The sequence below is a fragment of the Muntiacus reevesi genome, chromosome 7 (genome assembly GCF_963930625.1).
Source record: "Muntiacus reevesi chromosome 7, mMunRee1.1, whole genome shotgun sequence".
NCBI classification, from domain to species: Eukaryota; Metazoa; Chordata; class Mammalia; order Artiodactyla; family Cervidae; genus Muntiacus; species Muntiacus reevesi.
The window spans coordinates 7,569,621-7,583,033 of NC_089255.1; the positions used below are offsets into that span (position 1 = coordinate 7,569,621).

The following is a 13,413-nucleotide window of genomic DNA, read 5'->3' on the forward strand; positions in this document are numbered from 1 at the left end:
TGTAAAGACACCTGGTTGCAAAAGTGTGCCTGCCTTGTGCCACAGAGCACGGGTGGAAGCGGTGAGGAGGTCCCCGGGGTCTCTCTTCTGGAGACCGCAAGCCCTGGGAACAGTGAGTTCAGCATCCCTTGGGGTGATGCCCTGGGGCTTTGAGCCTGTGCTCCGAGGGAGGTGCTGAAGTAAACAAAGGCTGCCACTGTTGTAACCATGTCCAAGGGACCTTGCAAAATGAAGTCTTTATGAAGCAAAGCATGGACGCGGCAGAAAGAGCAAACGGGTCATCTCCAGGCGTTAAGGCACGCAAGGCGCAAGCCTGGGTGGGCGGGTCTGTCCCCGGCCTGCTGACATCCAAGGGAGCTAACTGAGGGCCAGGAGAGGGCGTTTTGCTGCTATCAGTGTCCTGTGAATGAGGCCTGCGTGCTTTTGAAATGTATTAAGACTACAAATATGCGCATCACATTGCCTGACTCACTCAGAAAGGGCAAGAAGAGACAGGAAGACAGCCATTCTTTTTGGAGCTTGCCTTGCAGCAAAACCTTGGTGTGTGTCTTAGCAACAGCCACAAACACCCAGGGTGAGTCTTTTCTGAAAGAGTTGCTGGCCCTGAGGACTCCCCAGCCCATGCTCCTGGCTGGAGAAGAGCGCAGCCAACCTTCATTGAATGGTCATTTTTCCTTTCAAAACAGGAAATTGCCAGCGTTCTTCCTGCTGGACAGTGACTTATATTATAAATGACATTGTTTTATTCTTCTTTAATTCCAAATAAATCAGCAGTGACCGAGAAGGTACCATGTGCCAAGTGTTGCCTTTTGATGTTATTTTGTTTAATCCCCCCAAGAGCATTTTTATTCCCCATCTTACAGGTAATGCAATTGAGGAGTCAAGAACACAGATAACATGCTTAGTGTCACAAAAATTGGTAAGTGGCAGAAGCGGTATTAGAAACCAGTGTGCAAGTGTGAAAGTGTTAGTCGTTCAGTCGTGTCCGACTCTTTGTGACCCCATGGACTATACAGTCCATGGAATTCTCCAGGCCAGAATACTGGAGTGGGTAGCCTTTCCCTTCTCCAGGGGGTCTTCCCAACCCAGGAATCGAACTCGGGTCTCCTGCATTGCAGGCGGATTCTTTACCAACTGAGCTATCAGGGAACCCAGGTGTGTGCTTAACTCACAAAAAAGGTGACTGTTTATATCTAATCATTTAGGTCATTCTAATTTGCCTAGGACACCCATTTGCTCAAGAGATGTTGTGGAGTTTCTGTATAATTTTAGGAATGACCCAGTGTTGTTCCACTGAGATGATGTATGTGATTCTGTTATGTGATTCATCTTTTTGTCTAAGTAATTGCCTGACACTAGTATTTGACTGGCTCTATAGCCAATTTTTAAACATGCAATTTTAGACTTATTTATAAATTGCTTGGGTCTTTTCTTTTTTTTTTTTTTTCTTTTCCTAATACCGGTGATGGGCAAGCAGAGGAAACTGAAACTAGTCTCGCTTTGTGATGAGTCTGATGAGGGACTGAACGTGGAGGAGAAGGGTAAATGGTCACAGGTCGTTGTTAGGCCCAGGTGGTGCTAGTGCTTAAGAACCTGCCTGCTAATGCAGGAGACACGAGAGACACAGGTTTGATCCCTGGGTTGGGAAGATTCCCTGGAGAAGGTCATGGCAACCCATTCCAGTATTCTTGCCTAGAGAACCCCATGGACACACAGAGGAGCCTGATGGGCTACAGTCCATAGGGTTGCAAAGAGTCGGACATGACTATGTGAACTTAAAACTCACATAGAACATCTACGACTTGAATTTTTCTCTTTGATGACTCTGTACTGAGGAACTTGTCTTCCAGCTCTCCTCCTCCTTCCTCAAACCTGTCTTCCAAGACACCTAATAAATGCTGCTTTTATTTTGAAGTTGTCATATTCATGATCAAATGACTGTAGTCAGAATAAAGATCACAGTAGATGTGAAAGAGTGGGGCTGATGAGATACAGTAAAAAAAAAAAAAAAAAAGAGAGAGAGAGAGAGAGATTTCCAGCTATATTCATCTAGATCTTCTACTTTGAACCCATCCCGTTTAGAGTAAAACTTAAGGTCCCCGCTGTGGTCTCAAAGCCTTGGTGATTTGTCCCCGACCTCTCCCTCGTCATCCCTTCCAGAGTCCGCTCCTTGCCAGTCCCCACCTGTGGCCGCTGCTCTTGCTGCTGGGAGGCTCTGAGCCCCTGGTGAGCAGCAGAGGCCTGTGATCCACACAGTCAGAGGCTTTAGTGTAGTCAGTGAAGCAAAGTAGATGTTTTTCTGGAATTCCCTTGCTTTTTCTATGATCCAGTGGATGTTGGCAATTTCATCTCTGGTTTCTCTGCCTTTTCTAAATCCAGCTTGTACATCTGAAAGTTCTTGGTTCACACACTACTGAAGCCTAGCTTGAAGGATTTTGAGCATTACCTTGCAAGCATGTGAGATGAGCACAATTGTGTGGTAATCTGAACATTCTTTGGCATTGCTTTTCTTTGGGATTGGAGTGGAAACTGACCTTTTCCAGTCCTGTGGCCACTGCTGAGTTTTCCAAATTTGTTAACATATTGAGTGCAGCACTTTTTAAAAAAAATTATTTTTATTAGTTGGAGGCTAATTACTTTACAATATTGTAGTGGTTTTTGCCATACATTGACATGAATCAGCCATGGATTTACATGTATTCCCCATCCCGATCCCCCCTCCCACCTCCCTCTCCACCCGATTCCTCTGGGTCTTCCCAGTGCACCAGGCCTGATCACTTATCTCATGCATCCAACCTGGGCTGGTGATCTGTTTCGCTATAGATAATATACATGCTATTCTCTCGAAACATTCCACCCTCGCCTTCTCCCACAGAGTCCAAAAGTCTGTTCTGTACATCTGTGTCTCTTTTTCTGTTTTGGATATAGGGTTATCATTACCATCTTTCTAAATTCCATATATATGTGTTAGTATGCTGTATCTTTATCTTTCTGGCTTACTTCACTCTGTGTAATGAGTGCAGCACTTTAACAGCATCATCTTTTAGGATTTGAAATAGCTCAGCTGAAATTCCATCACCTCCACTAGCTTTGCTTGTTTTTTTGTTTTTTTTTTTTCAATTATTTTTATTAGTTGGAGGCTAATTACTTTGCAACATTGCAGTGGGTTTTGTCATACATTGACATGAATTAGCCATGGAGTTACATGTATTCCCCATCCTGATCCCCCCTCCCACCTGCCCCCCACCCGATTCCCCTGGGTCCTCCCAGTGCACCTGGCCCGAGCACCTGTCTCATGCATCCCACCTGGGCCGGTGATCTGTTTCACCATAGATAATATACATGCTGTTCTCTTGAAACATCCCACTCTCGTTTTCCCCCACAGAGTCCAAAAGTCACTAGCTTTGCTTGTAGTAATGCTTCCTAAGGCCCACCTGCCTTCACACCCCAGGATGTTTGACTCTAGGTAAGTGACCACACCATTGTGGCTTTCTTGGTCATTAAGATCTTTTTTGTACAGTTCTTCTTTGTATCTTTCTGGGGGCCACCATTGAATTCACTATAAACTTTAATACAAAAATGGGCAAAGGATAAAGATTTCACAAAGAAAGAGATGTTTAATTTCACTAGTAATCAAATGCAACTTAAAATGATAAAAGACAGTTTTCTCTAATTTGGCAAAAATCAGGAATAGGAGCTTTCCTACATGAGTTTAGAATTTACTACATGGCCATAACCTCTCTGAAGGACAATGGGATAAATATAAATATCATCAAAACTAGGCCCTCTCTTTAACCTAAGGAATTCCCAGTAAGATCTACCACAGTGATGCGCATTGGCACATTATTCCATACCTCTGCAAATATGGAAATTTAGAACTGAGCTACTGATGAAAAAATTAGTTCATATTGTTGTGAGCCTGATGGGGCTCCAGCAGAGGCAGGCTCAAAGTGAAAGTGTTAGTTGCTCATTTGGTTGACTCTTTGTGACCGCATGGATTGTAGCCTACTAGACTCCTCTGTCCATGGAATTCTCCAGGCAAGAATATTGGAGTGGGTGGCCATTCCCTTTTCCAGATGGTCTTCCCAATCCAGGGATTGAACCCTGGTCTCCCATGTTGCAGGCACATTCTTTACCATCTGAGCCACAGCCTATAGGAAAAAACCAGACAAGCAAACTCTAAAGGGAAGCCTCCACAACCCCACGTCCAAGCAGTAGAGGATTCCTGTAGAATCAGAGCTCTGAGTTGTTGATCTGGCCTCGGGACCCTTTGTTCACTCTTAAAAATAATTGAAGACTAATGAACTTTCATTTTTGTAGGTTGTATCTATTGATGTTTACCATATTAAGAAACTAAAACTGTGAAACTTTTAAAACACAAGAAACTACAAGTACACAAGCTGTTAACCTTCAGAGAAATGATGTCATCACACAGCTTGTTGCCTCTGGGAAATAACACTATACACTCATGAAAAGCTGAGAGTGAAAAAGTTCAATAACATCTTTCTATTGTTAAGAAAATTATTTTGACCTCACAGTTTCCTTGAATGTTCTTGGAGGTTTCCTGCTCACAGCCAAGAATTACTAAATATGTAATGAAGTCCTATTACTATTTAAGATACTCTAACCCAGTGAATGGGAAAATTCATAGCTGAAGAGTTAGAGTTAATAGAGTAGTCTGAGAAGGGCTTCGGATGTATGTGTACCATAAGATTTAAGTTAATCACAGTCTCAGGCATCTTCATGGCCTCAAGATTGAAAGTAGGAATCTCTGGGTTTTAAAAATACGTACTGTTTTATTCTTTGTCATTTTTCTGAATTTTCCAATTATTTCTTGTATGTTTTAGTTTTGTAATCAGAAAGAATATTATTGTATTAAATTAAATTCAGATACTTCCTTAAGAGAGTATTATTCACTTTGACTCAAAAATATTCTTTCTAACAAGACGTTTAGGACCTTCAGAAAAGTTCATGTACATAAGCAGGTTTGTTATTTGGTTAAAGTCTTTAGATTTCACTACTGTGAAATTTGAAGAGATTTAGACAACTGTTGGGGTGAGTTTATCCTGGCTTAGGAGAGCTGTTCCTCATAGAGCAAATTTATTGTGTCAAAATTGCATAAAAGGAATATTAAACATACTTAAAATTTTCTGGCTCTTTGGATGACTTATTCAAAAATATGCAGGTATGCTAAATACTCTATTTTTGTAGATAATCTATTTAAAAATCATAAGGATTACTTTTTGAAAACTTAGTTTCAGTTTTTTATAAACTTGAAAGAAACACTGTTTCATTTTAAAAATGTTATTTTAGTGTAGACTTTCTGGTTTTATCCTGTTTCCCTCAATTAACTCCAATTACTGAGTTTCATGATATGTCATAATAGAGACATTAGAATTTTAAAGGATCTTGGTGTTTATCTTAACACAGTATTTCACATAGTGTATAATGAAGGCTGCTTTTTTGGTGTCATTTTGAGGGTAGGGTCATTCTGTTATTAGGAAGTTTTGGGAAATAGTTGGATAACACATTTACACAAAGTTCTTTATAACAAGCTTTGCACTGTGGCGCTCCTGGAAAAGAATATGTGAAGTCAGAAATAGCAATTTCCCAATTGATTTGGCTGTAGAGCTTTTCCTTCTCGCAGCGCCTAGGAGAACCACGTGATCCACTTGCACTCTGGGGCGATGCTAACACAGACAGCTCTCATGAAGTGGGAAATTAGAGATCTGGCCCTCTTATGGTGCTTGCGTCCTCATTTATTAATGCTGCTTTATAGTGTTTTAGTTTACTGGGTTCCTCTTTTCAAGGAGCTGACACTCCAGTAGGGAGGACCATGGCATTCATTGTTGTTGTTGTTCTGTCACTTAGTTGTTTCCGATTCTTTGCGACCCCATGCACGCCAGGCTTCCCTGCCCTTCACCGACTCCCGGAGCTCACTCAAACTCATGTCCATTGAGTCGGTGATGCCATCCAACCATCTCATCCTCTGTCGTCCCCGTCTCCTTCTGCCTTCAATCTTTCCCAGCATTGGGGCCTTTTCTAATGAGTCAGCTCTTCACATCAGGTGGGCAAAGTATCGGAGCTTCAGCTTCAGCATTCATGGGCAACCATGAAGGAAGACAAGAGGGCGTGTCAGGAGGAAACCGGCCATGCTGAACTGGGAATCTGTGATAGTTTAAGGAAAAAATAAAAGGAAAACCTTCATGAGAGAGGTGGCCTTTGACCTGCCCCTTGAAGAGTGGGAATATACACATAAGTTCAGATGTTTGGAGAGGAAGAGCCATCCTTAAGTAACTAGAGTCTGCTGTCAAAAATTTGGACAGGCTGGGATGATGGTTCAGTATCTATTCCTTAGCTCAAAATGTGTTCTTCTCTTTCCCAAGATCTTCTTTTCAGAATGCTGTCTCACTGCAGATAGGGGGTTGTGCGTTTTAACGCTGGTTACCTTCAAAGATCATTACTATTTCACAAGGCTAGGCTATATAAAGTAGCAATGTGGATGTTTTTACACAATACGTAGAGCTTCTACAAGGCTATGTCCATCTCCTGATCTTTCTGCTGTCTCCAGAGCCTGGCTCCAGGCCACCAAAATCTGGAGCTCAGGATGCTGATCTTTTTTTGTAGACTTAATATAAAGGACAGAGGTTTGAAACCCATGCTGCATAAGCCTTTCAACAAACATTTCTTGCCAGAATAAACATAAACATGGTGTACAGTCAACTCTCTTGGACTATATTCTTTTAATATGCATAAAAATAGAGCATTGTATTGAATGTAAATTATGCCTCAATAAAAATGATTTTAAGCTTTTTTGAGAATCACCATTTTCAGACATATGAAACAGAAAGATGTATCTAGTTGTTTACAATCAACTCTGCTTGTAGTGTGGGTGGTTATGAATATAAAATATTTCCTTTCTTTCTGACATTAATCATTAATTAAAATGTGTGTTAGTTTGGAGTAATGCATGATTGTTGTTATTGTTCAGTTGCTCAATCGTGTCCAGCTCTGTGACCCCATGGACCGCACGCAGCATGCCAGTCTCCTCTGTCCTTCACTGTCTCTTAAAGTTTGCTCAAATTCATGTACGTTGAGTCAGTGATGCTGTCTAACCATCTCATCCTCTTCCACCCCCTTCTCCTTTTGCCTTCAATCTTTGGTGACTGAAGTATTGGAGCATCAGCTTCAGCATCAGTCCTTCCAGTGAATATTCAGAGTTGATTTCATTTAGTCACATTGTGAAAGTGAAGTGAAAAGTTGCTCAGTCATGTGACCCCATGGACTGTAGCCCACCAGGCCCCTCCATCCATAGAGTACTGGAGTGGTTTGCCATTTCCTTCTCCAGGGGATCTTCCCAACCCGGGGATCGAACTGGGTCTCCTGCATTGAGGGCAGACGCTTTACCATCTGAGCCACCAGGGAATTACTGTTTATTAGAAGAAGCAATTGTAGAAGCTTCCCATTACTAACAGGCAGACTGTTCACGGTAGCATGTTATTGGGCTTGGACTCTGCTTCACACTCACCACTCTTTTCCTTTAATGGTGTTTTTGGTGCTGTTGCGCCCAGGAAGCAGCTGGTGTGCTGTGTCTGATATAATCATCTGTTTATGGATGGTAGACCAGTTGGCTATACTTATTGTGTGAGATGCTTTAATAGTAGGAAACATTTCTCCATTGCCAGCATCATTTATCATTGTTCTCCCTTCTCTCTTTCCCTGCCTCCTCCTTCAGTTTCAGAGTGCTCCATCCTCAGCCTCTTTTCCCACTCCCTTTGCATCCTGCTCTCTCATGGATCCTTCCATTTCTCCCTCCCCCACCTCTCAGCTCTTCAAAAAAAAAAAACAACCCAAAGATAAGGGAGAACAAACAGGAACATCCTTCACGAATACATTTGCAGAAAAAAAAAAAAAAGCCTTATAATCATATTTTTATGTTCATTTCATTTTTTCATCTTCTAAGACACAGGCCTGAGCAGAGCCATGCTTCTATTTTGCCTACTAGCCATTTGTAGGTATCTGGTAGTAATGATGCCCAATTCATTGATAAATAAGCATCTTTTTGTCTTTTTTGCTAAGTTTATTTGTCATGTCTGGATGAGTAGTTTAAATGTATGTTTGTAATAGCCACTTACCAAGTGTTTCACGCTGGATACAAAAGAACAAAGTAAAAATGACCGTTCTATAAATCGGTGTTCAGCGTACTCCTGCAGCCCAGGGCTTGGCAAATGAATGATGCAGGAGAATGACTTCCACTTTCATATCATTTCTGTAGACGGTGGGCCTGATACTGGCCACCAGAGGGGACAGCTCAGCAGACAAGTGAAAGAAGTCAGCCTGAGTGTAATGGGCCAAGACAGAGGGGCTGTCTCTGAGAAAAGAAACCCAGTGATGGGTCAGGGGAGGCTGCTGACTCTGGTGTCCAAGGAAGCAGACAACTGCAGTTGGACAAGGCGGGAGGGAGTGTGTGCACCCGCGTGTGTGAGACCGTGTCTAGAGATGAAGACGGTGGGGACAAAGCCTGTGGTTCTTACAGGGCGTGTTGGGAAGGGATACCACATTTGGCTTACCTGTCCCTGCTGGCCTGGGGGTGGATCCTGAACTGGCACATCCTTACTGGACAATCCACGTGTTCTAGTTCAATGACTATCAAGGTGCATGTGAAGCCATCTGACAAACCCTGCCAATTTCGTACAGATATGACTGCCATACTGGGGGGAAAGGCTCATTGTCTCTTTTGGGTGCCATGTGAGTCTCTGTTACATTTGTTGAAAGGAGATACAAAAAAGGTAGAGGGGAAGCATGTTTTATAAATATTTGTAGGCATAACTCAGAAATATTATGGGTTTGGTTCCAGACCACCACAGTAAAGTGAATATTGCAATAAAGCAAGTCACTCAAATTTTTTGGTTTCCCAGTACATGTAAATTTATGTTTATATTATACTGTAATTGATTAACTGTAATATAGCAATATATCTAAAAAATAATGTAAATACCTTAAAAATACTTTGTTGCTGAAAATGCTATCACTTGAGCTTTTAGCAAGTCATGGTAGTAACATCAAAGATCACTGGTCACAGCTCACATAACAAATATAATAATAATTTATAAGTTTCAAGTATTACAAAAATTTCCAGAATGTAACAGAGAAACAAAATGAGCAAATATTGTTGCAAAAATGGTGCCGATAGATTTGCTTGACTGAGGGTTATCACAGACCTTCAATTTGTTGAAAATGCAGTATCTGCAAAGTGCAGTAAAGCAAAGAACAGTAAAATGAGATGTGCCTGTATGTGATTTGATAGCACTATATGTAGGGATACTTGCTTGCACTTTTTGTTTTCATTTTTTTCATTGTGAGGAAATGAGGTCAGACTGGATTCTTTTATTATTCTGGGTTTGCCTTTGCAAAATATGTATATACCTGCAAGCAATATTATTTTTCTTAGAGTCTTTCTAACACTTTCAGAATATGTTGGATGTACTTTTAAGGTGCAAGATATTTCATTGTATTTTCAGGGGAATGCTTGTGCATTATATGCAAAGTTACCCAGGAGACAGAGTTCCTTAAAACCAAAACAGTAATAATAATAGCAAAACCCTAAATACTCCAAGTTCTGATGGCACTTGAGTAGAGAACCAGCAAACAGTGTGCTCAAAAGAAAGGAAAGGCTAATTCTGTATGTTAATCTGTGGGGTCAGTGAAAAGAGACCAAGAAATAGATGGTGGAAAAGGCATCAAAACAAATAATAAATATCTTCTGTGGGTTTTCTTCTTTTGCAGTTCCATTCTGAACTCAAAGTGGATGATGCTGTTGGGACTGAACCACTGACCAGAGTCTGTGAAACATTCTCACCTTCTCACTGGCCATCAGTTGAGATAAGATGGAAGACTCGTATAAGGATAGGACTTCACTGGTGAAGGGTGCCAAGGACATTGCCAGAGAGGTGAAGAAACAGACTGTAAAAAAGGTGAATCAAGCAGTGGACCGGGCCCAGGATGAATACACCCAGAGGTCCTACAGTCGATTCCAAGATGAGGAAGAGGACGACGAGGTTTATCCACCAGCGGAAACCTATAATGGAGAGGCCAATGATGATGAAGGCTCCAGTGAAGCCACTGAGGGTCACGATGAAGATGATGAAATCTACGAAGGGGAGTATCAGGGCATCCCCAACATGAACCAAGGGAAGGACAGCATTGTGTCAGTAGGGCAGCCCAAGGGCGATGAGTATAAGGACCGCCAGGAGCTGGAGTCAGAGAGGAAGGCTGACGAGGAGGAGCTTGCCCAGCAGTACGAGCTGATAATCCAGGAGTGCGGCCATGGCCGCTTTCAGTGGGCCCTGTTCTTTGTCCTGGGCATGGCCCTGATGGCGGACGGCGTGGAGGTGTTTGTCGTCGGCTTCGTGTTGCCAAGCGCCGAGACAGACCTGTGCATACCAAATTCAGGATCCGGGTGGCTAGGTGAGTGCATCCCAGCAGAGAGGCACACTCCGAAACTGCTCTGTTTGTTGAGGGCAGTTAACAAATAGAATGCATACTTTCCATATGGAGGCCAGCATTTGTTCCCAACACTTGAACAATTTAAAACCTGCAAAGGAATCAAAAGAATGGTGCAGTGATACCCATATATTTCTACCTATTTCTAACTTAGATTCTATAGTTAACATTTACTGTATTTTCTTTATAACCTAGCTGCCTATCTATCCATCCATCTATCCCACTTTTATTTTTATGCATTTCAAGGTAAGTTAGAGCAATATATTTTTAACTTACACTATTATAAATGTTGGATTAGGTTCTCCTTAATTAACTTCAAAAGACATGCCCTTGGAAGTTAATAAAGCTATTATGTGAAACTTACCTGACATTTTTCTAAATATAGAGGTTAATTCTTCAAAACTGATAAATGTGATTTCAAATTCCAAATTTTATGTGTAATACTGTGCTTTAAACACTTTTGGAACCCTGCAAATTTTCATTTTTTTTTTCTATAATCTATGTGTATGTTTGTCTGTTGGTTTTTTTCAATTACCCTTATTTATAGAATTTTCTTTAGATGACTTTTTCTTTTGCTAAATTTGTACTTTTGTGCCTACAATGAAAAGCCTTCCTTTCCTCATAGGACTTAAAATCAATTTCAAATCATATTAACGTTTAAATTATATGTATTAAAACCATATGACTTCACTATAAAGTTTCTAGAGAGCAAATTTGACTTTTGTTTTAAAGTTACTATGGCACTCAAGGTTCATTCATATTGTTACAAAGCTGTATTTAACCTTCCCTGTGGGAGGAAAAGTAAGAAGGCCAAGAAGCATGCCCACAGCAGACTACCCCCAAAACTTAAGGGCCACATCAGACATGTGGTACATTGAATCATGAGACCTTTCAAACCCCTTCTGCTCAGAGAACACGTTTATGTGCATGTTAAACGTTTATGTGTTTCAGAGTCTGTGAAAGAGTAAGAATACTTGGTGTCTCTGTTTCCAATAGACTTTTTAAAACTAAAGTTTGAAAAACAAAACTATACAGGTCTTTTTGTGGTTTAGTAGTAACTCCTAATTTATAGCATATAATATAGTATATAATATGTAATATATATAATAATTACATTAATATATATTGTAATAATATATATAATTACATTATATATATATAATATTGTTATATATAATGTATATTGTTATATATAATGTATATATATATACATTAATATATATATAATTATATATAATATAATATAAACTCCTAACTTATCCCTTCCTTCTCCCGTCCCTTTTGACAACCATATGTTTGTCTTGTGTCTGTGAGTCCGTTTCTGGTTTGTAAATAAGTTCATTTGCATCACTTTTTTAGATTCCACATGTAAGTGATGTAATATAATACTTGTATTTCTGTGTCTGACGTACTCATTTGTTCCTTTAATTGCTCAACTGGCAGAGGTGGACCCATAGGTGCAGTCTGGGAGGGGGTGAAGGGGAGAGCACAGGGGTGTAGATTGCATGGATTTTGTTGGTGGACTCATCTGTGTGTTCACCCATCAAAACACAGAATAGGGGTCGGAGGAAGGTTCAAAGTCATCAAATCCATCATTTCAGCATATCTGTTTCATAGAGAGCACTCTAATTTTTTTTTTTCCCTTTGGTGAGTAAATCTACCTACCGGGCATTAAAATATTTATCAAGATTTTGCTAACGGAATATATCAGCAGAATATTTTAAGAAAACAGATCCTTAGAAACACATCTATTTTAATACACAAACATTTAATGCTTTCAGGCTTGAATATAGACTTTTCATGTTATGACCCTCGCTTTTATATTGGAAGCAGAAAAATCGAAGCTGAGCTTCCCTTTTATCTTCTTGGTGCTGAAGGGAGGCGCAGTAGCCCTCAGGGTGCTCTTGTCGGTCTGCCCCATAAACCCATAAACCGTGACGATGTCGCACACCCCCAGGTGGCGTTCACAAGTGTAGTGATGCTGGGGAGCTATTGGAACACAGATGCTTTCATCTCCCCATAAACGGTGCCTGCTTTTGTGAATTAAAAATGTGTCCCCAGGAGTGTATGCTTTCACTCCATGCTGTGAGTCCCCCCACAGAAACTTTATAATGGGTTCACAACTGCGCCTTCCAGACTTCACCTTTCAGTTATTTTGCCGTTGTAATTTTACTGACAATTGCATTCTAACGCAGTCTTTTTTTAGACAAGCATGTAAATTGTTTTGCCATTTTCATTTCAGCAAATAATAGCTTTGTAATATAATTACCACACTAAGTCATAGCAATGGGATCAAAATGCAAGACAGGAAGATGCGGGACCCATGTTTGGTGGCCTTTGGGAAGAGAAAGATTTGCAAAATTGTTTCTCATTTGCCACTAAGCATTGTGTCATTTCACTCAAGGAAAACTGAGAATGAAGAATATTAACCGATTTATGTTTGAATTACTTAGGAGAGAACTCCTGACTTTGTGTTTGCCAGAAGGTTGACTTCAGATAGTTAAGGGCATTCCTTGTGTGCGTGTGTGTGTACAGTGTGTGTGCATACATAGTGTTGTTAGCCGAGAAGATGTTAATCTAATGAGCTGCTGTTTGGGGGAATAAGTACCGTCATTTTAAGAAAATTCATTTTCTATTGCCAAAGTCTATTTATTGAGTATTTATTATGTGCAAAGCATGATGTTACCACATGGGAACATAAGACAAAGAGCAAAAACAAGACAAGGTTTGTGTGTCCAAAGAAGTCATAGTCTAGCATAGAGATGACAAATGTCTGAGCACCACCAAGTCAGGGAAACAAGTATCCACAGCCAGAAGTTGTCGTTCAGTCACTCAGTCGTGTCCGACTCTCTGGGACCCCATGGACTGCAGCACGTCAGGCTTCCCTGTACTTCGCCATCTCCCAGAGTT

General features: G+C 40.8%; 1 protein-coding gene across 1 annotated transcript in view; it reads left to right on the forward strand.

Moving 5' to 3' along the window:
- Positions 1-13,413, forward strand: part of SV2C (synaptic vesicle glycoprotein 2C) — a 215,151-nt gene that overhangs the window by 36,391 nt on the left and 165,347 nt on the right. The window contains exon 2 of the mRNA XM_065941270.1: positions 9,787-10,467. Within this exon, the coding sequence (XP_065797342.1) occupies positions 9,888-10,467 (580 nt within the window). The 5' untranslated portion in view covers positions 9,787-9,887. The remainder of the gene's footprint in view (positions 1-9,786; positions 10,468-13,413) is intronic.